Source organism: Ammospiza caudacuta, chromosome 19, assembly GCF_027887145.1.
Source record: "Ammospiza caudacuta isolate bAmmCau1 chromosome 19, bAmmCau1.pri, whole genome shotgun sequence".
Lineage (NCBI taxonomy): Eukaryota > Metazoa > Chordata > Aves > Passeriformes > Passerellidae > Ammospiza > Ammospiza caudacuta.
The window spans coordinates 5,443,153-5,469,607 of NC_080611.1; the positions used below are offsets into that span (position 1 = coordinate 5,443,153).

At 44.0% G+C, this 26,455-nt stretch overlaps 1 protein-coding gene and 2 non-coding genes across 4 annotated transcripts; 1 reads left to right on the forward strand and 2 right to left on the reverse strand.

The window, feature by feature from the left end:
* Positions 1 to 3,401: 3,401 nt before the first annotated feature.
* Positions 3,402 to 22,099, forward strand: NARF (nuclear prelamin A recognition factor). Of its 2 annotated transcripts, none has more exons than XM_058817178.1 (12): positions 3,402 to 3,418; positions 3,863 to 3,936; positions 4,376 to 4,456; positions 5,302 to 5,445; positions 7,092 to 7,224; positions 8,924 to 9,058; positions 13,259 to 13,377; positions 14,281 to 14,410; positions 15,024 to 15,096; positions 18,642 to 18,779; positions 19,318 to 19,475; positions 20,040 to 22,099. In XM_058817178.1, exons 2-12 carry the CDS (start codon positions 3,910 to 3,912, stop codon positions 20,279 to 20,281), a joined length of 1,380 nt encoding a protein of 459 aa, XP_058673161.1. In that variant the 5' UTR covers positions 3,402 to 3,418; positions 3,863 to 3,909; the 3' UTR covers positions 20,282 to 22,099. The 2 variants fall into 2 exon arrangements, with proteins under 2 accessions (XP_058673161.1, XP_058673160.1); XM_058817177.1 differs by lacking the exon at positions 3,402 to 3,418 and adding an exon at positions 3,484 to 3,686.
* A 2,450-nt stretch (positions 22,100 to 24,549) lies between these two features.
* On the reverse strand, positions 24,550 to 24,621 carry TRNAQ-UUG (transfer RNA glutamine (anticodon UUG)). Its single transcript has one exon. It is a non-coding gene; the product is annotated as a tRNA-Gln (tRNA).
* Positions 24,622 to 25,509: 888 nt separating this feature from the next.
* TRNAQ-CUG (transfer RNA glutamine (anticodon CUG)) lies at positions 25,510 to 25,581 on the reverse strand. The gene has a single exon. It is a non-coding gene; the product is annotated as a tRNA-Gln (tRNA).
* Positions 25,582 to 26,455: the final 874 nt, after the last annotated feature.

Sequence of the window (26,455 nt, forward strand, 5' to 3'; positions counted from 1 at the left end):
AGCCACAAAGCATATATTTTATTATTGTTACTAACTGCAAAAATATCAGCAACTCTCTACTTCTGCAGTTCTTCAAAGGTCACACCAGGATAACCTGATGTGACTTAATTTAATTATGAAGTTACAGAGAAATTTTTTCAGCCATGGGAAACATCACACACATACACAATCCAAATAAATATGCCAAGGATCCTTGTAAGCTTTTGCTATCCATTAATGATTCTTACAGCATTTTTTCTAAAATCTGGGGATTTTACACCAGCTCTTTCAAGTAGGTAAGTGCTGTTATGCCTTCCAATAGAAAAAGGAAGAAGGAACATTTTGAAAGCCTGATGCTGGACCTAAAGAACAGCATGAATTCCAAACCACTGCTGCAGAAACAAAAACCATTTTCCAAAAGAAACAATTCAAGAATATGTGTTTGACTATTTGTAGACTTCTTCCTCAACAATGTAAAAATAGATTCTGTGGAAGTGTTTATGTTCTATTTGTGTAGCAAACACACTTGTAACTTTTAGGCCATTGACCTAAACCCAAGAACATGCAAATAAAACAGAACTGGCCTTTATTTTGAATTAGTTTGACATGTGTGTAATTCTGGTGCTTTTTCCTATTTCACACCATTTCCCTAAATATTCTTTTCTAACTCCTTATTTTTTTTTTCCACCCTAAGTTCTTAAACTTAAGAATTCAGCTGTGCAATAAGCATGTGATCTGACTGACATGCCAGGAGAAATTCCAGAGCGCTTGCTCGGAAGCAGCCACCAAATGCTTTGGCTGGAGAATTGGCTGGGAGTGCTGTCAGAAATGAGCTCATCCCACAGAAGGAGCCTGTGCTGGCCCTGCCCGGGGTGGAACAGGGCACAGATCTCATGGACACACGTTCAGCCAGGAGTTACTGCCCAGCTCTGCCAGCTGGGGAGTGCCATGAGCTGGCACTGTGGGCAGGGAGCATTCACAGCTGGCTCTGCCCTGCAGGAGCCTTGCAAAGCCTGCAGCACTTTGCAGTTGGTTGCAGCACTTTGCTGTTTTCACAGGGAAATTCTTATTTCTCCATTTCATTCAGGGTGTCAATGCTTCAGGTGCAGGGATAAATGTTACATGAAGGCCAATCAACAGTGGCCATAAAAGAAGTGATGCCTTTAAGAGCTGCCTACTGCTGGCATAGGAAAGCTTTTAGAGAGTGCAAAGGTGGTGTCACCATGCCCAGATTAAAGCAGGATGCTGTTTCTTGTCTCAGGTTTTCAGGCACACCGTGAGGGTTGATCAAAGATCCACTGTTCTGTGGGAGAATGGAAAGCACAGAGTGCTCTTGGCAATAAAATAAATGAGACATCTAATTATCTAATGATTTCATAAATACAACCTTATACTGTGCACTGAAACAGAGATTCCTTGCACACTCTTCAGTTTGTATAAGTTTTAGCTCTTTTTGTTTGAATTTTGAAATTGAAATAAATTCAGTCCAAGTATTCCTAAGATGAAGGATGAAATAGGGATACTTTATGTAGGTACCTAAGGTGTCCTCAATATTCTTGCAAAACGCTTCCATTTCTATGCAGTTTTTCATTGTGAGTACAAGAAATAGGGGGGAAATTCAGTCTTTGCCCTTTGCTGACGTGCAGAAGAATGTGTTTAATCCAGTCCTCTAACAGATTACTAACTTAGTTCACCAGGGATTCCCATCCCTGGAAATTCAAGGCCAGGCTGGACAGGGCTTGAAGCAGCCTGGTCTGGTGCAAGGGGGGTTTGGACTAAATGACTTTCAAAGGTCCATTCCAACCCAAACCACTCTGTGATTCTGTGAAATAAAAAAATATTTTAAATATGATCTGTGCAGTTACAGAAATATCCAAAACTGGCATGTCTTTTGAAGAATCACTTTATCAGTTTTGGATAATAAGTGTAAGTATAATCAGAGTGTGAAACAGGAAGATTTTAGCTGTGCTTTTAAGTGCAAATCTCAACACATTTTTAATTTAGAACTTCCCATCTATCCTGTCACTTTATTGGCCAGTGCAGCTATAGCTGTTGTATCCTGGTGGAATAAGGTGCTTTTCTTGTATGAAAATACTCGTCCACAGGAACAAAAAAGATGTCAGATAATGCTGCATTCCAGCAAGTCTGTAGGAAATGGGAATTCTTAGATCACATAGGAATTGCTCAGTGGTTGTGGTGCTTTTAAAAAGCTTGGGCTAATACACGAATATAAAATGTGAGAGTATTTTGAATGAAGAGAGCAGAGGCACAGAAAATAATTACCAAAGCTATTACAATTTTAACCTCAAGCCGGGATTAGTGATATTTTTCCAGGGTATATGTAAAGCAGCATCAGCTTACTTTTCTTTAAGTGGTAAGTATGAAAACATTTCTCTTTTCTTTCATCATGGTTAAGCTAAAGAATTGTTGATTTCTCTGACCTCAGTGATAACTCACCTATAGTCTGCAAATTAAAAAATAATTATAAAAAGGTCAACATTCTTCTCTGGGGTTATCTTTAGTGTCCTGAACATGGAACAAGTGTTTAAAGTTGTGGTTTTGGGTAACAAACATCTCTGGCTGTGCCTGTTTCCAGCCCTTGTGCTCAAAAACCATGTGTGGCTTAAAGCACTGTTACAGGAGGGGATTTACCCAGTGCTGTAGAAAAGTTGCAGTTAAGGCAGGAAATTGCATGTTTTTCGGAAGTTCTGTGGTTTAATTTATAAAACGTCATTTTACACTTCAAAAACTCTGTGTAGGCGTTTGCTTGTATGTGTGTGTTCATATGGCTGGGGGTTAAAAAAGGAGCAAAATGTTGATTGAACCTTTGTGTTTAATCCTACCTGAGGTTCAGAAACACAAGAAATGGTAAAAATTCTCGATTAATACTCCAGGGCCTTTGAGACTGGAAGGCTGATATCTGTTCAGTAAGCCTGTTCATGAGGATTTGTGATTCCTGCCTGGGAACAGCATTGCTGCTACTTGTGTTTTGTTACAGGAATGGGAAACCGCAGCATATCGGTTAAATAAAATGGTGATGATGCTGTATTTAATAAATCGCAGAGTGTCATTTCACTTTAAAGCCATTAGGAAAAAAACAGAAATCCAGGGGAAAAAACCCATTGTACGATATAACAGAGGAGCGCGTTGTAAAAAATTACGCAGGGACTCTCCAGAGAAGCGGCGAAGCTTCGGGCGCAGAGCCGGGCGCGGAGGGCAGGCCTGGCGGGTCGGTGCGGCCCGGGGGTCCCGGTCGGGATGGGGATGGGGAAAGGGAACCGGGATGGGGCCGGGGATCGGGATGGGGGCGTCCCTCGCGTACGTGCGGCGCCGCAGGTCCGCAATGAGCCCGGCGGGCGCGGGCGCGGCCGGGGGAGGCGGCGGAGGAGGCGGTGCCGCCCCGCCCGCTCTGCGGCCACAGGCTCAGCCCCGGCGGCAGGTACGGCACCGGCGCTGTCCCCGGACAGGCTGCGCTCGGGCTCTCGGGGGGATTTCGCTGTCGGGGTTTTTATCCCGGTGGAGCTGCTGAGCTGCGGGTCGTGCCCGCCCGTTCTCCCGTTACCTCGGTGCGGGGGGCTCTGAAGAGCCGGGGGTGCCGCGGTGAGGGCTCCGCTCTCCGTGCGGGGCTGCGGGGGCGCCTTCCCCCCGCGTCTCCGCCGAGGCCGCTCGGTGCCACCGCATTGCCGGGGGCCGGCGGCGTTTGCGGGGTAATTCCGGGCCCGGGAATTGCGGGACACGTGAGCGCGGCGGGGCCGCCCCGGGACCGCCCGGCGGGGCGGGCGCGGTAACAAAGGGCGGCGGGGACGGAGGGAGCGCGTCGGGGGCCGGGCTGGCGCTGCTCGAGCGGCTCTCACCTCCCGCCCCGCTCTCTCCTGTCCCGCAGCCCCGGCGGCAGCACCGCGCGGCAGCCGCGCCAGGGCCGCGCCGCAGATGAAGTGCGAGAACTGCAGCAAAAAGGTGAGCGAGTGCCCGGCCGCGTCCTGCCGCCCCTCGTGCGGGGCACACGCCGCGGGTATGGGGGGATGCTGCCCGCGGGCACGGCCCCGTCCCCGGAGAGCCCCGGCGGGGAGACAGAGCCGCGCTGGCCGCCGGCCCCAAGGTCACCGAGCTCCGCGTCCTCCCCGTGACAGCCCCGAGCGCCGTGTCGCCGGCGTGCCTGCCCGGACGGCCCCTCGGGTTAACAAACGCCCGGAACGCTCGAACCGATGGAGCGGGGGAATTCGGAGAAATTATTTCCATCGTAGCGATGGCACTTTGAACGCGGGGTCTTGCATGTGTTCCGCAACGCTGTAAATAGCTCTGTCCGTGGTTCATGGCATGAACGGTTCTGCAGAAGTGTTCTTACCGCATGGTGAGCAGGCTTTGCATAATCTGCACATTTTATGTTTTGTTTCAGGAATGCAGTAAAAAACAGAAAAATGACGATACGCAAAGTGCATCTGTTGATGCATTGAGTTCAAATGATGGCTCTGAAGAGGTAATGTTCCTTCTAAAACCTCTGTTAGACTCTATATTCTTTTGTTTTGTGCACCCCGAAGGAGATTATAAGGAGACAACTTTCAACTACTAAGTATAATAAACAACAAGCAGTTGAAAACAATGATGAGCTCTTGTAGACATCCCTTAATATGTGAATCAAAAATCTTGCAAAAAGGTGCAATAAAAGCCCTTACAATGCAAACACAAAACAGAAATTCTAAATTCTAAAAATTTAGAGTGCTAAAACTCTTATATCAAGTCTTCAGAACAGAGACAGAACTTATAAGAAGCAGAGTTTTGATAGTACAAATGGACAAAATATCAATTTATTCTGTATATTCAAGTATTCCTTTTTCTCAAGTGAGCTGCAGATAGTGTGAAACTCTTGATCTCACAGAATATGTTCAGTGCAATTGTAGGACTGTGTTCTCTTTGTTTTACCTCGTGTTACAAAGCCTAAGCCACCTTGCTGTTATAGAGGGTATCTGGTTAAAGAGCTTTAATAGTTCAAGGGAAAGTTTTCTCAGTTGCTGGGTGAGTTGATGGGCACTGTCAGCTCTGAAGCACAGTGCAAATTAAGTTACTAGCATATGGACTAGGAGCTAAATTTAGATTTTTGTTTACACTTAAACATTTGCAGTTTCACAGTAATAGGAGGAGCGGAGCTATGATTGGGATGGAACATATTGTTTTGTTTACCTGTAAATAATCTTGGATATTATGCAAGTGTTGTGGATTGTCCTGCTTTAAACCAAACAGGGATACTGTGTTTGCTTGCAGAAATGTTGAAAATCATTTGATCATTACTAAATACTTGTTTACTTCTTTTTTTTTTGCCCCCAGAAAAATGAGTTTGATACATTGGCTAATGCTAAAATACTCCTTAGCGACTGCCTAGCTTGTGACAGCTGCATGACATTGGAAGAAGGAGCCAGAGTTTTCCAGCAGAATCAGAAGGAGTTCTTTCGTGTTCTCAACCTTAATAAGGTAAAGTGACCCAAACAATGCCCCACTGTTGGCTCTGAGGAGGAGGCAGTTACAGAATGACTAAGCAGCTTGGTCTCCCAAGGCAGATAATGTGAAGATTTGTCAGGATATGCTTTTTCCAAAGAGGAAGTCATGCAACACAAACGTTAAAAGTACTTAAAATAATTTTGTACTGGAGTTGCAAGGTCACAGCACTTAATGTAAACACCAGAGGAAAGTTGCTGCACCTGCAGAAGGAAAATTTATTGGCAATGTGATGATTTCATTACTGCACTAACAAATCATTCTGCAGTTCAGTGTTTATAGATATTCATACCTTCACTGCTAGGACTGTTCTGGGTGGTTTTGGTGCTAATACACCTACATTATACACACCTATAAAGACATGTTCTTGAAATTAAAATTCTGTTTAATAGACTTTCAACCTGACTACATTTTGTCCATATTCTTAGCAAACCTTGTAAGTGTTCTATTGCTGGTTTATTTTCTGCTGAGTTCTGTTTTTTCTAGAAGTTAGTTGCTGTGTGTAGTGCTCAGATCTTTAGACCCCGATATTAAATTATTTTAGTTCTGCTCCAGACTTCTGTGCAAAAGCTACTAGAATTGAACCTTCTTGATCTGTACATGTGTGTCATAAATATGGATTAGTTACATAGTACTTACATTTTCTTAGGAGTTTACTGTCCATACAGAATGGTGTTGTCATGTATGAGAAAATTAGAAGAGAACGGGGGGAAAATAATATTTTGAGCCCTGTTAAGAGGGCCTGAATCCTACAACAGCAAGGCAGTCAGGTGCCTTGATCACAGCTCCAGGGGTCCAAGCACAAGCCAGGGGCAGTCAGGAGCTCTGAGCCAGGAGCTCTCCTTGAAGGGTTATTGGATCAGTGCAGACTGTGGGCTCTGACCTTTGCAGGGTGACACTTGTCTGTGGCACAGGCCTGCTTTGTCTTCCAGGGGTTGCACTGGTGTGGAAAATGTCCCAGCTGAAACACAAGATAAATCTTCAGCTAAATGCCAGAGTCACTAGAGCTGCACAGTTCCACACCATACCCTGGCTACTTTCATGGGATTCCTCAGTGCCTACAATGCTGAGGAATCCCATGAAAGTAGCCAGGGTACTGGCTGAGAGGATTTGCTGAGAGTCCCATCTTGCCACTTTCCCTCCACAATTGCAGTGATAAAGACACAGGAGCCTTAACAAAAAATCAGATGTGTCATTTGCTGGGTTGTATCTACAGCTTTGAACGCCCCTGCTTCTGTAAACATTCTTTGTAAATGTTTAAACACACAGCTCTTTTCCTATTTGTTAGAATATTTCATCCTACTAGAACATCAGAGGTGCTGAATATCCCTTAACTTTCCTTGTGCCACCTGGAATCCAAGCACAGAATTGTCCTAGGAGGGATGGATTTCCCCTGAGTTCTGTAAAAGGGACATCTACAGATGACTGCAGATGAACACTGTCAGGACCAGAGGAACATCCTGTTCTGCTGCACTTGAGGCTTGTTTCACAGGGTTTTTAATGATATGGCCCACTGAAGCATGAGACTCTAAAGAATAACTCCAGGAATGGGAAAGGAAGGGAAGGCAAGGAGCTTTACCCTGTTTTAATGACTTTGTTTTTCTCTTTGTTTCACTTCCCAGAAATGTGATACCTCAAAACACAAAGTCTTGGCAGTGTCACTGTGCCCTCAGTCATTGCCTTATTTTGCTGCTAAATTCAATCTCTCTGTGAATGAAGCAGCCAAGAGACTCTGTGGTTTCCTCAAAAGTCTTGGTAAGTTTGCATTGATAATGGTGGTGAAGCAGAAAGGGAGGGATCATTTTGGTTGGTTTTGCCTTCTCAGCAGCCCTCCAGTACCTGAAGGGGCTGCAGGAGAGCTGGAGAGGGTTTTTGACAAGGGCATGGAGTGAAACAGGGCAGGGTTAGGTTAGATAATAGGAAGAAATGAGGGCCTGCCCTGGCCCAGGTTCCCAGAGCAGCTGTGGCTGCGCCAGGATCCCTGGAAATGTCCAAGGCCAGGCTGGACAGGGCTGGGAGCACCTGGGACAATGGAAGGTGTCCCTGCCATGGGGGACTGGCACTGCATGAGCTTTAGGGCTCCTCCCAAGCAAAGCCAATGGTGGGATTCACAGAATCACAGAAATTCAAGGCTGGAAGAGACCTATAAGATCATCAAGTCCAACCCGTGTTCTAACAATTCAACTAGATCATGGCAGCAAGTGCCACATCCAGTCTTTTTTGAACTCTTCGAGGGATGATGACTCCACCACCTCACTGGGGAGATGATTCCAGTATCTGACCACTCTTTCTGTAAAATACTTCCTTCTTAATTCTAACTTGCATCTCCCTTGATTCCATTCCATGATGTTTTGTTAAACAGTACTGAAGTGCCCTTGCACAACCTCGTTCAGAGTTTGAACTCCAGGCACCAGTGCCACCTGCAGCAGTGTGAGAGACACACTGGGGACATTCCCTGCTCACAGGAAAGGTCACAGAACACAGGGACATTGTAGAGCTGCCTCCAAAACCTTGGCTACCAAGAAGTCAGGGAGGGTTTAGTCACAAGCTTCCCATTGTTGTAAAACTTGAGGGAGAAGGTAATTCTTATTCAAAGTTCCTTTCAGTGCTTTTGACACATTGTATCTCTAGGAGATTCTCAGTTCTGGTTTTTTGCTGTAATTTGAAATTACAAGAACTGTTGTATCTGCCTGTTTTATGTTAAAGCTGTATTTCCTTTGGTCAGTGTATATAGTTTTAAATAAAAAGCAATAGCCACTTTCCTTGTAAGCTTGGGATTTTTTAAAATTTACTTGAAGAAAGAAAAAGAACAGTAAGAAACCTATAAACTCTTTCCTTCTATCTGTATGTATATATATTCATTTTACATGTTTTTTCTGATGCATCTGTGTACCCAGTGTATATTCTTCATCTCAAAGCATTCCTGAGTTCTGGTGGGCCCCAGTTTTCCTAGAATGCATTGATTATCTGCCCTCACTTCTGTGGGGATGTGCTCAGTGTTACGTAGGCTCTCAGGGAGTGTGCTGCCAAGTGAGAGCCAGCAGGTCCCTGCTGGGGTGCTGATATCTCCTGTAGCTCTGCAAACAGCTGCAGCAATGGCACATGTGCCTCTGAGCTGGATAGGATTTTTTGTGACTTCAGCATGTCTCGAAAAGAACATTTCTCTGCCAGAGTCACTGCAGGAGTTGTGACATCTGTTCAGCTGAGCTAAAAGTGACAGATGCAAAGTGCTCAGAGGGAAGCAGAGAATGTTTGCAGTGCTCTTGGTGGTCCTTGTAAACTCAGGGTGTAGAAGATGTTTTTGCAGTGTATGGCTTTTATTTATGACTCTGTGAAAATGTGCAGGGGGGAAGGAATATACCTGTTGATCCTTCAAGATTTTTCATAGGCCTGGAACTTTGGAAGGGGAACAACATTCCAGTGATTCCCTGTTCCTTTCTGCTTGCCTCCCCAGGGGTGCATTATGTGTTTGACACCACCATAGCTGCAGATTTCAGTATCCTGGAGAGCCAGAGGGAGTTTGTGCAGCGCTACCAGCGGAGGAACCAGGAGGAACATGCCTTACCAATGTTTGCCTCTGCTTGCCCTGGTGAGATCTGATTTATCCATCCTTCCCTCCCTTCAAACTGGAACCACCAAGGAGCTCAGAAAAGGGTGGCTTCCTTCGGGAGCCTTACATAATTGAAATTTTTTATTTGCTTTTCAAGCACACAGTGTTTGTTCCCAGTGTCACTGGTCATGCTGAGTGCATTTCAGTGCTTGGATTGAGAATCAGAAGTAAAAGGAGTGTAGTGGGTGTTTCTTGTGTGTTCACACCTCAAAGTTTAACTGGGTGTTTCCTCATGCAAAAGAATCTTAAAGGAACTTTGATAGAATTAAAGCACAACCTCTGTTACCTTAAGCAAAGTTTAGAACTTGCCACTTAAGCTTAGGAGAAAGTAGCAAGTGACATTGTTTGTGATGGCTGTGAGATGATGTGTCTGACACTTGGAAAATAATTCTCACATGAAATGCCACAGACTTGACTCACTGGATGTCTCACTTCTGAGAACCTTGCCCCTCAGAATGTGTTCTGTATGAGCAGAGCCTGCACAGATGCAGAACATGCAGTCACTGCTTACCTTTTGCATTGTTAGCACAGCACCATTTCAATTCAAATAAAAATATTCCTAAAAAAGAAGTATCAAAAAGGAGATAAAAGTAACTCCTTTGCCTAACACCCTCATCAGCTCCACCCTAAAGTTCATAGTGTTGCTTTTCAAAAGGCTGAGAAAAATAGCAAAACACTTCTTGCTAGCTTTGAAATCATTCAAGTGGATTGCATTTATTAAAGAAATGTTAGAGTGATCAGGAGTTGCAGTCAGTGATCCCCACAATCTGCTTTTGTTATTGGTTTGAAGTTTAAATACTGCTGTTTGAATTATACTTGTATTATTGTTTGTTCTGTGCATTTTGTAGTGGAAATATCTGGGTTATGCTTTAACTACTACATATATGTATTAAAAACATGTCTCTTTTTTCTGTTACTATTATCTTAGTGTTACCTCTTATCTTCAGGAGCAGACACATCATATATTGCTCTTTTTCATATAAAACCTGTGCAGCTGAAACCCCCCCATTACTTAGTTTTGTTGTCTTCTATTTTCTTTAGGTAAAATTCAAAACCTGAGGATTTCTTTTAGAATTTCTGTGATAATTTTAATTTGCTTCATCAGGAAACAGAGCTCAGATTATCTGCTGCTCTCAGTGGAGATACTTTAACATAGTTAATGGAGCACTTTCCTTGTCCTTGTGTCGTCTGCACAAAATAGTTTTTGGTGTCAGTGCTGGTTTTGGTGTCAGCTCTCTGCTGTGATAGAGGTGGTAACAAGCTTGGGTGCTTTCCATTTCTGGGAAGCTAACCCAGAATATCACTGTCAATCCATTTTGAAAACATGGTTATGTTTCTTTGTCAGCAATTAGAGAAAGCAAAAATCCTGATTAGTCATCTTCCAAGTGAGGTTGATCACTGTGTTTCCTGTCCTTATTTGTCTGTGTGCATTTTCTGTTCATTTTTCTCCTTCCTCTTTCTGCCCCCAGATTACATAAATTTGTCCCTGAGCTGTTGTTTACTGGGTGTATTCAGCACAAAATGGTTTTTATATAGCTCTGTAGATGCAAGGTCAGTGTGAACTCAAGTATAAAAAATGCTTTACTGGTTTTTATCTTGGTGTGTGACTTTGCACAGAGCTATCACCCTCTGCAGCAGGCAGGGTGTGACATCTACCATGAGCAAAGATCAGAGCCTGCACATCCAGAACCTGAGAAAAGCTGATTTCTTGTCTCTGTGTTAATTGTTCACCTCCTGCTGCTCTCTGAGGAGAAAGTGAGCTCATTTTGGGTTTTCCTGTTAAAGAACAGCAGTGTTACTACTGATAGTATTTGTAATATCTCAAAAGAATCAATTCCCTTCCTTAGTGTACTGAGCTGGTGAGCAACATGAAGCATTTGCTGTGGAAAATCTGGTGGCTTTAAGGCACTGCCAACCTCTGTGTTCTCCCAGAAAAGCCTGTGGGGCAGACTTGCAGCAGCAGCAGGAATATCATAAATATTGAGGATTCTGATGCTTTTGTCCCAGTCAGTGAATTTCCTTTCCCAGGAATGAGGTTTTTACAGTAGCAAAAGTTTGCTTCGTTTTTGCATTTTTTGCACTTCCTACAGATGCCTGCATGCATTTTCATGATCTCACAAGAACCACCAAAAATAACATGTTCTGAGCTCCAGCTGCAGGGATTTATGTAGTAATTTGTAATGCTTCCTTGCTCTTTGATGGCAACACAGCCAGCAAATGGCCAAGAATCCCAATGAATTTATGAAGGGTGTAGGTCTGGGTGAGAGCTGGTGTTCCTGACATTGCAATGGGGTGTCTGAGGTTTTCCCTCGCTGTGGTGAGGGGGCACAAACAGCAGTGTGTGATAAATGCTCACTCACCCAGGCTGCTGTGCAATTAACCAGTGACTAATGACACTAATGATCTGTGGCAGCTGCAGCTGTGAGACACTTGTTCCATCCACTGCAAGGACAGAAACAATTTAAGGAATTGCTTCAGACAATACCTGTCAGGAATCTCCTGGGATTTAGTGAAATTTCCTTATAGGTCATGAGTACAATATCAAAATTATTCCAATTATGTGAACCAGCCTCATTGCAGGGTTGATAAATGGTGAGTACAAGTATTTTAAAAACTGTCCTTGTTTTGTTTGAAGCAGTTTTTGTTCTGTTTGGACAGCACTTGACACTAAAGCCATTTAAGCAATAGGATGTACATATCATTAGCAGAATATGCTAATAGATTTTTACCAAGCACCAGTAAATTCAGTGCTTTTTTGTAGATAATGTCTGTGATTTAAAGTCCCAGGTGAAGGTGGACATTAGGCAAATTTCAGTTCAGTCTTGCAGTTCAGTACAGTCCTAATAGACAAATCCATGGGCCTCAGCTTTTCCTACAGCAGAAATGAATGCTTGGTGAAGATGATGTGTGCCTTTGAGGTTTTTATGGAAACCAACTTGAGGTCTGTGCAGAACAACTGGGAATATTTAAACAGCTGGAAGATCCTTGGGTTTCCATAATATTCAGCACCTTGTTTTCATCAATAAAATCTTATTACAACTATTTCAACTATTCAACTATATCTTATTAAAACTATTTCTCTGCTACACAGAGACAAATAATCTGAACACTGCTTTTCATCCCAGTTTTGTGCTGGTGTTGGCATTTGTGGTATTGTTGAGACTTGAACAGCACCAGGTGTTTTCACAGAAGTGGTAATTTCAAGCTTGAAAGTTAACCTCCAGGTTTTCCCCTTCCTGGGCAGCATGTACTGCACAGCAGTTTCTCTTTTATGTAATCACTGATTTGCATGAAGACAAAATGTTTGTGGGGTTTTTTTCCACTATTTCTTAGCAGCATAAGCAGCACACCTGCCTTGAAGGCTGGGCCTAACTCTGCTGCACAGTGTAGGTGTCATATAGATGAAAAAAGCTCCAAACCTTTGCTGTGAAGGATTTTGGGCTTTTCAGTGAGAGCTCCAGAGCCCAGGAAAGAATTACACACCCTAAATACTTTGATTTGTTCATTTACTGGGGGAATAATACAGCAGCTCTGGATGTTGGGTGCTGTGGGTATCCACAGCTGGAATGCTGAAGGGGTTGGTGAGAGGAAGTTCCTGAGAAGCTGAGGACAGGGTGTTGCATACAGAGAGATTCCAGGTGGCTCCTGTGAGTGTGGGGATGTTTCTGAAGGTGGGGCTACTTTAACAATAGTAAAAAAAAGCCTTTTTTCCCTAGGCTTAATCCATGTGCATCTTGTGATAATGTTCTCATGTGACTCTTCTGTTCTGGGGGAGCAGGCTGGGTGCAGGGATATTAAATCTCAGGAAATAGCAGGTTTCAGTTAAGCAGCCAAACAGTGCATTTGTTGTAGAATGTGGTGATCCAAGGGCTGAGGTCTAAAAGGTCAAATTTCTGTTAGCTGGGGTCTTGTTCTTTCTGCTTTGTTAAATCTGTGCATGAGGAAGGGGCAGCAGGTCATGAAGTTCACAGTGGACCTTGGTCTAGAACTCCTGGCACAGTGAATTATTGACTAAAGCATTATTAACAGAGCCCTGAGGTTTCCTATGGCTCCCAGCCTACACAGACATGTCCTCCCTGGTGTGAGGGTGTCCCCATTTTCAGGGTGTGCTGTGTGACTGCTGCACTTGCTGTGCTCATGGCTCACTCCTCTGTGCCTGGGATGTTTTTGTGCTTCCAGGTTGGATCCGTTATGCTGAGAGGGTGCTCACCAACCTGGTCACCTCTCACATCTGCACTGCCAAGTCCCCACAGCAGATCATGGGCTCCCTAGTGAAGGGCTACTTTGCCAGGCAGCAGGTAAGTCATTCTGATTTATTGTTACCTTTATATTCTTCTAAATAGAGCAGATGGGTTTTAACACTGAGATACAGATCTTAGTGTATTATATTTGTCCTTTACTTGAAGAAGAAATGGTGCTGTGTGCTGTACAAGTGCCCATGATGAGAGGAATGTACAAAGCACCTGATTTCCTCCATGATTTCCTCCATGATTTCCTCCATGATTTCCTCCATGATTTCCTCCATGATTTTCATACATCAGTGTGAACTGGCAGCAGTCCTTGCACCCCCAGTGCAGCATGGATTTAGATATTTATGGCTAAAGTTAAATCCATAGCAGCTAAAGGGTTTTTTTTTTTGTGAAATGCTGCCTGTGTGTTTCTACAGCAGAGCCAAAACAGGAGTGGAGAAGAATAATGTGGAAATTGCCCTGTGACCTGAGCTCAATAAAAGCACTGTATCCTTGGAGCTAACCTTTTTATCTCCTCAGTTTTGTATGTTGAAAAAATTGCGTTCTTTCCATCCCATACCTCAAAGGAGACACAGGCACATTCTGTAGGGAATGGTTGCACATGGACAGACAAATTGTGAAGGGCTTGCTGTGGGCGAAAGTGAGTGGGTGACAGCCAGGAACCAGAACTCTGAACTCCTGACTTGTAGCCACTTTCTCAGGCAATCAAAAAGCTGCAGAAAATGTGAGGGAATTTGCTCCAGCCAGGACAGTAACTTTGGAAGTTTATTGCTGATGCTTTGTGACTTCTGGCAAATCATTATCTGTGTGAACATTCTTTAAATTTAATGTAGGGACTTACTCCTGGTATTGCCTGCATGAGGTTTATGTCGCTATTTTTGTCCTTGTCATCCTTCAAACTGCCTTTTGCTCTTCATGGAGTTCACATGTGTTCCCTTCTGTGTTCCACAGAATTTGTCTCCTGATAAAATTTTCCATGTAGTCGTGGCACCTTGTTATGACAAAAAGTTGGAAGCCTTGAGGGAAGATTTCTACACTGCCTTGTACAATTCAGCAGAAGTTGATTGTGTCCTGACATCAGGTTAACTTTTTTAAACTTATAATTTTTAAATATAAAAGTGAATCACCATTTTTAGAATAGCCTTTCTGCCAGAATTTGCTTTTTTCAAGTCTGCTTTAGTCATAAGGTTGGCTTTAAAAATTAGTACATATTTTTGTGCTCCTGGTAGTACAGGTACTGCACAGGGAGGGCAGTGTGACACACCCTTTCCTTCTAAGTTGCTATTCATCTAAAAAATCATGTATTTTGACAGGCTGTTAAAGAAGGTACAAGTTATGCAAATCCATATTTAAAACAATTTTCTGGCTTGTCTATGGTCATTATTTTATTAGGAATTATTCCTCATTCATGGTACAAGTTGCCTTTTGGTGAGGATCTTGTCTTTAGCCTTGGTGTCCAAGTTTGGATATTTCCAGACTTGGCCTAACAGGAAGGCTGAGGATCTGAGCAGGATTTGGGCAGGCTGAGGGCCCCTTTTCTTTGAGCAGGAATTCTCAGGAGGGAGGTGACTGCAGGAGGAGCTGGAGAATGTGACACAAAGCACTTGCAGGTGTTGGGATGTTGCTCTCTGAAGCAGAGGCACAGTGGGTGTTGTGCTTTGTGATAAAAGTGAAATTCATGTGTTTTCCTACAGGTGAAATTGTCCAGATAATGGAACAGAAAAATGTGTCAATGAAAGATGTGACTGAAGTAGCTGTAGATAGTTTGTAAGTAGTTTTGTTGTGGATTGCTTCCTTGTTTGGATGACAAATGACATGCTGGATCATATTCAACATTGTTGGATAAAGCTCTTTTTTGACTTAGAGATGGGGCATTTTAAAAACTTTTAGAGAGGCATTTAAAAAACTTTTATTTCTATTTTCAGTGTCATTTGAAGGGTGAGACAATACAGATGTTATAATTCATGCCATCACAATCAGAAGCCAACTATTTCTTAATTATAATACATTATAAGCATTTTGGTTTATCAGTTTTTGCTGAACTGTGTTGTAAATGTCTTAAAATCAATCATCTAAAATTACTCCTTGTGGATCTTACTACAATGCATTTTTATAGTTTTATTCTCTAAAGTATCTAGTCTTATTTGTAAGGTCATCCTTTGAACTTGTTTTTAGTTCAATTTCTCTCTTAACAATGTCTGGTTTATTCTATGGTATTTTTAAGTCAGTATTTCTTATTTTAATGTTTGCATACAGGTGTACACTTTGTGAGTTTTCTGTCAACCTTTGAGAATTTTCTATAAACCCATTTCCCACACAACATAAATGTAAAACTGCTCAGAAGAATGGTTTTTCTTTTTAGAGGAAAAAACCTGCACTAAAGCCTGAATATACCACAGCTTCACACTTAGAGTGGCCAAACCCACAAAAATATTCTCTTAGATGTTCTTGCTATTTATAAAAGTAATATAAAACATAATATAAATTTGCATGTACTGTCTGAATACAAAGCAGATAATTTGAGGTAATGACCCTTATACAGTAAATATTTTAAAATATGACTTGAAGATTTGTGTAGCTCCTGATTGATATTTAAGAATTATTATTAATTTATTGATAAATATAGATTATTTGCAGTAATGATAGATGTGACTGCATGAAGTTGAAGCCTTGCTGGCAGTGTGGCTGGCTGGGAGTGCTGGCCCTATTCAGAGCTCTGTGTGCTCCTTGTGCAGAGCCCTGAGCCTGCTGTGCCCTGTGCACACAGTGCTGGCCTGACCATCTGCTCTGGGCTCCCTCTGTTTCACAGCACCATCCTGGCAGTAAATTCCCACTCCCCAATATGTTCATGTGCATTGCCAGGAGCAGCACCCTTTCAGGAAATGACAATGAATTGGTTTTTATACTGAGGACAGCAGTCAGTTTTTCAAGATTAGATCAAACTGAACTGTTTAGATGAGAAGCACACAAAGCACTGGAGAGGTTTTGTTTCCATCCCTCATGCTGGGCTCAGGGAGCAGCCTGTGTGGTGTTTAACTCTCAGATTTGGTTCCAGAGGCTGCTCTCTCTCCCTGATCTTTTGTTCAGCTGGGACAGATGTTCCTTGGGGCCTTTCCAAAGGAGCAATGAACGTGCTGTCTTGCACAAAACAGAAAGCTCTGGAAGTTCTGAAAAATCCTCCTCCGTTCCAGCTGGAACTTGGACCTAGAGGGGAGAAACTGGAGTGGATCAGAGCTGTGTTTGTAGTGCAGCTCCTTTGCTTGGCAGACCTCCGTGCAACGTCTAGAACACGATGGGAGATGTTTTCTGTGCTGGCACAGTTTCTCCCTGCCAGACAGAGTGGAAAAGCTTTCTGCTAGGATGTAGACCACAAGAGACGCTAAAGACGAAGGCACGATGCTCTCCGGAGCTGAGCGCCGCTCCCGGGCGCCTTTGGGCAGAAGCCGCGCTCAGGAGAGCGCAGTGAGCGGCACAATCGTCTGTGCACCAAGAAGCCGCTTCTGCGCCTCCGGGAGCCAGAGAGAGCGGCAGCTTCGGGAAGGTGAAGAAGGAAGCCGTACAACACTGGGATTGTGTGCGCAGCTTGCCAGCTGATAGAAAACAGTACCTTTGCACTCTTCTGACTTTTCCAATCACATGAATATTCGATTGGAAGCTGTTTTGGACAACTTTTTTCTTCTTCATGACAAGCACTTGGCAGACATCCCTGCAACATCTAGAACAAAATGGGAGATGTTTTCTGTGCTGGCTCACGTTTTCCTTGCCAGACAGAGTGGAAAAGCTTTCTGCTAGGATGTAGACCACGAAAGACGCTAAAGACGAAGGCACGATGCTCTCCGGAGCTGAGCGCCGCTCCCGGGCGCCTTTGGGCAGAAGCCGCGCTCAGGAGAGCGCAGTGAGCGGCACAATCGTCTGTGCGCCAAGAAGCCGCTTCTGCGCCTCCGGGAGCCGGAGAGAGCGGCAGCTTCGGAAAGGTGAAGAAGGAAGATGGTCACAGAATGAGAATGACTGAAGTTCCTGCAGGAATAATCACAGACACTCGTGTAGTTCTGTATCAGGATGACACAGAGGGAGGCTTTTAATTCTGTGTCAGCCTGTCCAGTGAAAGGCCAAGCTGTTCATTAATGCTGGTTCATTAGCTCAGTTTATGGAATCAGAGAATGTCCTGAGCTGGAAGGAGCCCTCAAGGATCACCCAGTGCAGCCCCTGGCCCTGCACAGCCACCCCAACAGCCCCACCCTGGGCATCCCTGGCAGCCTCAGGGCTGTCCCTGGCGTTCCTGGGGAGCCTGGGCAGTGCCAGCACCCTCTGGGGGAAGAATCTTTCCCTAAAATCCAACCCAACCTCCCCTGGCACAGCCCCAGCCATTCCATGGGTTCTGTCCCTGTCCCAGAGCAGAGTTTGGAGCTGTCCCTCAGGAGCTGCTGCAGATCCTGCTGAGCTCTGGCCTCAGTCTCCTCCAGGCTGAACAAGCCAAGTGCCCTCCATTTGTGTTGGAAAATAATTTTTAAAAGGACCAATCTGAAAATACTGGTTCAGCTGTGAGACCTAATGACATAAATTCTTGCTCTTCTGGGGTCTTGAAAGTAGATCCTGCAGAGAAATTGAAACAACTTGGAGTCATGTTCTTGAAACAAGCCCCAGCACGGCAGCAATTTGTGATAAAGTGCTGGGTATTAAAGCAGTTGTGTGAATGGGGGCCCTTCAGAGCTGCTTTTACCTGGGGGAGAGGAGAACTTCCAGCAGATGAGCTCCCATTTTCTCTCCTGAGCCACAGTGTAACACTTATTTTCAGTGTACACTGTTCTAACGTGGTTGCAGCTCTACTAATTTGGTGTGATTTCATTGGCACAGTGTCACAGACTGGGACAAAAGTTCCTAAAGCAGAACTGTCAGCAAAGACTTGAACTTCTGAAGTAGTTTTGTATTCTCACAAATTATTCTCTCAAAAAATGACCATTTATTTAAATAATTTTATTTAAATATTTTTTTCCCAAAATGGCTCTTGAGCAGTAAAAGGTTGTTAACAAAATCTTCAGATTGAGAAATATCAAGCAACAGTAATTGATAACAATGCACCTTCATCACAATGTGGAAAGCCCTGCATATTTTTTAATTGATTTTTTTCATTGTCTTACTGCTGTCCTGAATAATTTACATTTTTAAAGCTGTAATAAATGAAAATAAATGTGTTCTCAGTGCTACAAAACACTTTTTGGTGGGGGAGACAGAGAAGAAGAGAAACACACTGCTTTTTTGAAGTGAAAGAATTAAATTTTTGGAGCTGATCTTCCATTTTGTTGTTCCCTAAGGTTTGATGGCTTAAAGGAGGGGGATGTAGTAAGGCATGATGGCAAGAGATCTGATGGTTACCTGGAGCACATTTTTAAACATGCTGCAAAGGAGCTTTTTGGTGTGGATGTCAAGGAGATCACCTACAAAGCACTAAAGTAAGTTCAGCTTTTGTATCCTTGTTATGTACAATGGGTGAGCTAGGACAGAAAGGGGAATTTCCAGTTGGAAGGGACACACAGCAGTCACTTATTTCAACTGCCTGAGCACTTTGACCAAAAGATTAAGGATTTATTGAGGGTTTTGTCCAAATGCACTGAGAGCCTTGGGGCATTGGCAGGGAGCTGGTTCCTGCAGCTCAGGAGCTTCCCCTGCTTTGGGTGGTGACAGCAGTCACTGCTAACCTGGTCTGACAGGCAGCTACAGGCTCTAAACCTGCAGGTCTCTCACTTTAAAGCAGCTCCTGCTGGTGCTCATTTTATTAAACCTTACCTGCACTTTAAAAATAAAGTATAATTGCATTACAAAGATTCCACCTCAATTTCTGCTTAATTCAGTTCAGAAAATTAGAGTTCACCTTGATCTCACTGTTACACTTGTCCTGCTCCCTTTGGAGCAGCTGAATACAAACTGGCACAGTTGGGTTGTTCCTCTGGGAATGCAGGGGGTTAAAATGTTCTCTCTGTGTCTTGCCAGGAACAAGGACTTTCAAGAAGTGACCCTTGAAAAGGATGGGGAGACAGTGCTGCGTTTTGCAGCAGCTTATGGCTTCAGGAATATCCAAAACATGGTCCTGAAGTTGAAAAAAGGAAAGTTTTTCTACCATTTTGTAGAAGTCCTTGCCTGCCCAGGAGGTAAAGATAATTGTGGATCTGCAGTTGTTCTGTATGTGTGTCTTGAATCTCAAAGGAAAGCTGCCTTACAGGCAGGCACTTCATTTCATTCCCTCTTCATTCTCTTCTTAATAATCTAAAATCTCACTGTTTGTTGAAGGGTCCAAAACACCAGTTACAGGTGCAGGGTTGGCTCAGAAAGTGATTGAGTTTTCTAAAATTAGTCAGGATGATATTTGTTCTCTTGTGACCTATAAATAAGTGCCAGCACTGCACTGCCAAACCCCAGAGGATGCTCTGAAATGGTGGCTGTCAAGGGCAAGAAAAGACAAGGAACATAATTAGGATCATAAAACCATGGAGAATGCAGAGAGAGATTTGTGATATGGAAACCTCATTTCCATTAAGATGAAGTTGATATTGGAGTCACTTTAGGTAAATACAAATTGTAACGGTGTGGGAGGAAGCTTAAAAAAAAACTTCCTTTAGAGAAGTGTGAAAAGAGAATTCTGAGTTAACAGAGACTTTTTTTTTTCATATCAAATCTCCATCACATCTCAAGTTTAATTTATTTTTTTCCCTAAGGGTGCCTCAATGGGAAGGGCCAGGCCCAGAGTGAGGATGGCAAAGCAGACAGAGCCCTGCTGGCGCAGATGGAGGAGGTGTACACTGCCATCCCTGTCAGGCTGCCAGAGGCCAACCTGCACGTGCAGAGGATGTACCAGGACTGGCTGGAGGGCATGGACTCCAAGAAGGCCCAGGACACTCTGCACACCTCCTACAGTGCAGTGAACCAGAGCACCAGCAGCCTGGACATCAAATGGTAACAACTGCAGAGCTGGGCCGGGGCTGCAGGGCACCAGTGGAACCTCTGGCTCAGTGAGCTCTGCCCAGCTGGGGCAGAACCATTGCTCTGCAAAACCACACAGCTCCAAGAGCCCTGGCTCCTGCCACTGGCATTTCATTTTACTGTTTGTCATTTCCTGCATACAGTGGATTTCTTCATTCTAATCTTGCAAGGTACACAAGCCCTTTGTGCCAGGGACAGGGAGTGGAATTCCTGACCAAGTTGCTCCCTGGAGTGAAGGTTCACTGCACAAAATGGGCTCCTCCAAGAGGGTGAGATGATTTTACTTCTAGGTGTGCAGTCCCTGTCAACACAGGAATTTCAGTATTGATGCAGTTGGGATTTGCTTACCTTGGTAAGGAAAAGCCCTTTTAAAGGACAAGTGAGTATGTGGAGAGATGTAATGAATTTCTATATGCCTTGTATCCATAATTCAGCAAAAAATACTCAGTTCCAAGCTAGCCACCATTTCTTACTGATGTAGCGTCACAGAATGCTTCACACAAACTGAATCTGGGAAACTAATGCTAAATGGTTCATTTAAAATAGTTCCAGATAGGTTGATTGCTACAAAAAGAGAACTTTCTCCCCATATAAGTTTTCTGCCAAGTTGCAGCCAGCAGTAGTGGTGCTGCTTGCTTTGGCTTCTCTCTGAGAGTGGAACATGCCCAGATTGTTCCTTCATTTGTCTCCATGTTGAAAGACTTCTGCAAAAAAAAACTTCCTGGGGTGCCTCTGAGAAAAAATACTGAGCAATGCTTGTGAGCTCATCAGAGTTATGGTATGTTGGCATCATGATTTTTGATGCACTTATTTTTATAAATATGCTAGAGAGGTTCATTTAACAGACATTGTGAAGTGGTACTGCCATTCAGCTTGTCTGCAGCTTCCCCAGTTGTCAGAGAGTTATTCAAGAATGTGATGGACAAAAGAAATTAAGACTCCTGCCAGACTTCTTCAGATCTGTTCACAATTAATGGCTGTTTGAAGCTAGCAAAGTTCTAGCTTTCCTTATGCAGCCTGAGTGTGGATGGGCTTTTTTAACCATTTCATGCAGATTGAATCAGTCTTCTTGCCAATTTCTTCAATGTTACTGCTGCTTGTATGATTCCTGCAGAAACCTGTGAGTGTTTAAAATGCACATTTAACTGGACACAGTGGAATGGGATGGAGCATCAGGGGAGGCAGGGCAAGAGCGGGCATTGGCTACACCAGGGAGGCTGAAAAGGAGAGGGACAGTGAAGTGTCACCCTGCTGATAAAAACCAGCTCTCTTCATGTGAAGCTGTTCAAAATTGCAGCTTTCCATTGGACCTCCACCTAAATAACAAACCATTGCACTTGGAGGGAATTTTCTTTCGAGTGCAAACAAATTTATTTACTGCACTAGCTGAATGCCCACAATGAGATGATGCCCATGAATTATAGAAATTAGCCTTTGCAAGTTGTTCCTTGTGATAAGAACCATATTTACTGTGGTGCAATATCAGAACATCGACAGAAATCTACCTCTGTACAGGAAGGGAGTCCAGGAGCTGTGGGAAGAGCTGTGTGCAGCTGGAAGGGTAATAGATGTGTGTGCTGGAGAAAGGTGGGGGTGTTGTGTGACATTTCAAACTTTCAGAAGCAACATCCACCTCCTTGGGTCTGATTTTGTTCATCTGCTGTGATTTCCTCCAAAAACTCCCCCAGAATTGTAATGTAATAAATGGTCCTGTTCTGTTTGTATAGGCCTGTTTCTCTGTATATATGGTTTGTAGCTGCTGCATGTTTAAATTATATCTCTGCTGCTCTTTGTACAGTGTGTTTATTTTTTCTGTGTGTTTACTGGGTGCAATGGTACAAAACCAGTTTGCTTTTCTGAGGAAATCTTCAGTAAACTCCCCGAGAGCTGCCTTGCTGTTGTGAAAGCAGAGCCTGAACTGTGTGTGCAGGGCGATGGATCCTCCCAGGGCTGGGGGTGCTTTGTTCAGTGCTTGCCCTGAAGGGCTCAGTGCCTGTGCTGCTGGGGGAGCAGCAGTGGGCTGAAATCAGTCTGCTCTGCTGCCACTGCAGGCAAAGCACTGGCTCAGTGTCCACAATAACCTGTTTCAGCTGCATCCACCATTCCTTCCATCTGCTCAAGGGTTTTAACCTACTGGGGCACTCACAGTGCAGAGCTGTTGATTTGTCTGCTGCAGAATTCTTTTTTAAAGATAAGGAAGGCACCTAACTGAGCTTGTAGTGGTGTGTGGTTTTGCATAACAAACCTTTCCATCACTTCCCTAAATGTCTCCTGTGCTAAACCAGGCTACACAGAATGTATTAAATGTATTATCATTTCATCACCTAACCAATTGGGACTTGTCTTTTTGGGTTGGTTTCTTTTTTTGGTCAGCTTTTGTTTTTTAAGACTTTTGGAGTAAAATGTTTTAATTTTTTAAAGGCCTTTTCTTTAAGTGCCAGTTTTACAGGATAGAACTTTTCTTTCCTTTTAATCTTTCCCCCTTCACCTGCTTGCATTGAAATTTTAATCTATATCAGAAAACCTTGTTGCAGCTTCATATATAGTGAAAGACTCACCTAAGATTGGATTCTGGATTTGAATTGGAAAGTCCATTAATGTTGACAATATGTGTTTGTAGCCACACTTCTGAAATTACAGCATATTTAATTCCCTGATTTCATCATAATTTCTGTTGCCACTGCCTCTTCAGCAACAGGAAAAGCTCCTGACATGGCCACAGCCATAGTGCTTTACCTCGCCCTTGAATTTTGTGCTGGCATAAGAGGATTTTTAGAAAATTATAAGCTGGAAGGACTGTGGGAAAGGAATTGGACACAGTAAATTAATTAATAAAATTGTCCTGGGATGTTCTTGACCTGAGCATGTCAGGTGCTGGATCCTTGGGGTTCTGGTGCTTTGCTCTGAGGCTGCTCCAGGGTGTTGGGAGTCCCTTTGCCTGCTGCAGGAGGGTTCCCTCAGCACAGCACCATTTGTGTGTGTCCCCTGTGCTGTGCCCCAGGGGAATGCAGACACCCAAATGCAGCAGTCTCAGCTGGGTTATACCTGGATGATGTTCACTTACCCAAATTTTGGTGCTTTGTTTTCCAGTGCAGCATGACCATGAATTGTGAATAAATCTCAGTACACAGTTCTGCACTGGTTCTGTGTTATTCCATGTAAAATTTTAACTCTTTAAGTACACCTGGTTACACCCAGGGGGTTTGTTTGGGGCCCATCTGTGGCACCAATTTTGTATCAGCACTTTATGGGACTTTGGATTACAGCTGCACCTCAAACTCTGCTAAATGGAAGGAGGAAGGTCCAGATGAATGGTAATTAGCTCTCTAAAATAGTTAATATAGTGATTGCTTGCAGGGCAGACAAGCCCTGTGGCTTTAAAGCTCTTGCTCTGAGGGGTGTGAGGGCAGCCTGTGAGAGTGGCTGGCTGTGCTGAGTCACTGGACAGAGAAACTCAAAACTCTTGCTGCACAGGAAAAGATCTTTGTGTGTGACCTGATCCAACAGGTGAGGAAAGGATGAAAATGAGCCCTGACACAGACAAGGGATTTTTTTCATCACTAGGTTGTGTGAAAATCTAATGAATCGAGCAAACATTTCCATGTGTTCTCTTCAGCAGTTGGGACCTGGATTTCTACTAAACAATAACTCGATTTGAAGGTGTTCTGTGTTTTTTTCAAGGGTTACCTGGCCAGAGGAGGAGGAGCTGGTGAACAGAGCAGGCTTGCTCCTGTTGCTGTGTAAACAAGTGACTTGTAGGACAGGTTTGGAGGAGGGGACCAAGGTGTAAGATGTCCTTAACTGCTCTGGAAATGAAAGATAACTACTGAGGGTTTGTGTCAGCGAAGCAGAGGGAATATCCATTTAAATTGTGCAATTTATCCCAAAACACTGCATTTCTGCCCTTATTTTCCAAGAGAGTAGTTGGAAAGTAACTTAAAAATAACATCCAAATTCTGCACATCTGCCTGATGAAATTTTCCACAGTGTAAATGTAATTAATTAATTTTAAAAATTAATGTACCCCCAAAAGTACTTAATGTAAAACAGCAGTAAAATACAACCAAACACCAAATTAAAAAGTAGCAAGAATTATATGATGTCTTTTGCCACTTTCGTTGCATTGAAGAAAAGTGGCAAGAGTGCGACAGCTGAGGGCGAGGACACCCCTGGGCTGGGCTGGAGCTTCACCGTGTCCGCTCTGTCCCTGCTGGGCTCTGAAGCACAAAAAGAGGGACCTGGGGCAGGTTCTACCGAGATTTGAACTCGGATCGCTGGATTCAAAGTCCAGAGTGCTGACCATTACACCATAGAACCGGGTGGTGCCTCTGGCCTCTGCCAGCCCCCACAATTAATCCATAATGAATAAATCCCACTTGGAAATCGCTGTTTGTTCTGTTCCTTCTACCCGTGAACCCGGGATGGCCCACGGGAATCCAACACGACCCAAATTTTCTGGTTGCTCCCAGTTTGTGTGGGATTTGTTGTCTTTATAGAATCGTGGAATGGTTTGGGTTGGAAGGGACCTTAAGGATCATCCAGACCCAGCCCTGCCATGGGTAGGGACACCTTCCACCACCCCAGCTTGCTCCAAGCCCTGTCCAACCTGGCCTTGAATGCTGCCAGAGCATCGAGTTTCTCTGGGCACCCTTGCCAGGGCCGTGCCACCCTCTCAGGGAACAATTCCTTCCCAATTTCCCTTCTAATCCTCCCTCTGGCAGAGTGAAGCCATTCCCCCGTGTCCTGTCACTCCATCACCCCTGGTGAAACGAGGGCAGAAAGCAAACAGGAACTCTGGGGAACATCTGCTGTCAGAGACACCCCAAAAGAGCTCCCTGAGAGCTCAGAGATCCCTGCAGAGCTCAGCAGCTGCCACCAGCTGTGCTGATGCAGAATTTAGAACTCTATTTCCACACAGGCGATTCAAAGCACAGAAAGAAAAGGAAACAATATGCTGTGACATGTCTGGGATTCTTCAGATAATTTCAGATAAGTCAGAAAGTACTAACCTGGCTGCAATAAATAGATATGGGGGGGGGAAAAATAGGAAAACTCCGTCATTAGTTACTATTCTGCTTTAGACATTTATTTCACGAGGCATGTGATGTTTATGGCATGGAATGTTTACGCCGTTCTAGCAGTCCATTTAAAGTCACTTTGCATGGTTCTGAGCAGGAAATAATTGTGTCAGTGGCAAAAACTTTCAGGTTCCACCGAGATTTGAACTCGGATCGCTGGATTCAGAGTCCAGAGTGCTAACCATTACACCATGGAACCACACAATGTGACCCCTTGAGCCGCGCCTACTGAGCCAAATCCAGGGAAAGCCGATTCCATAATTTCCATGGGTCTGTGAATGAGATTCCTGCCTTGGTTTTCTTCCATGTATTCCGCATGTACTCATTCCATGTAAGAATTCCACTGGTTATTTATCACATTCTGATAACAACCCCACTGAGCAGCACTGTGCCGTTAACTACATTCATGGAGCATTTTTCCTCAGATCATGTCATCCAGAGGCCAAATACATACTTTCAGTACTATGTACATTGACTTATATGTTTTCCCATTTTTGTTTTTATTTTGCTTTCCTGCGTTTTGTGCTGACAGTCTGCTTGCTATGTCCGGCATTGCCACCACGTTTCATTTAATCTGGCAAGACAGGGAAAAAACTACAAATGTGTGCAAAGAGCTTTTGATGACTGATTAAAGACAAGGATCTCTCCCAGACAAAGGCATGAAGATGCTCAGAGGAGCAATTCTTCTGTGAGGAAAGGCTGACAAAGCTGGGGCTGCTCAGCCTGGAGCAGAGTAGGCTCCTGGGGGCCCTGTGACCTTTTAGTTTATAAGCGAGCTTTCTTATGAAAGATAAAGAAGAGAGATCCACTAGGGTGCTGAGGCAGTGGCACACGGTGCCCAGAGAGGTGGCACATGTCCCATCCTTGGAGACATTCAAAGCCAGCTTGGACGGGGCTCTGAGAAACTTGGTGAGTCCCTGATCGTGGCAGGGTGGGACTAAATGGCATTTAAGGGTCCCTTCCAACCCAAACCATCCTGATTCCGTGAGACATTCAAATGAAACTAAAATAAGCTGTGCACACCCCAGCGCTCTGTCTGTCCTTTATTCGCATCATCTATAACGCATGAGGCC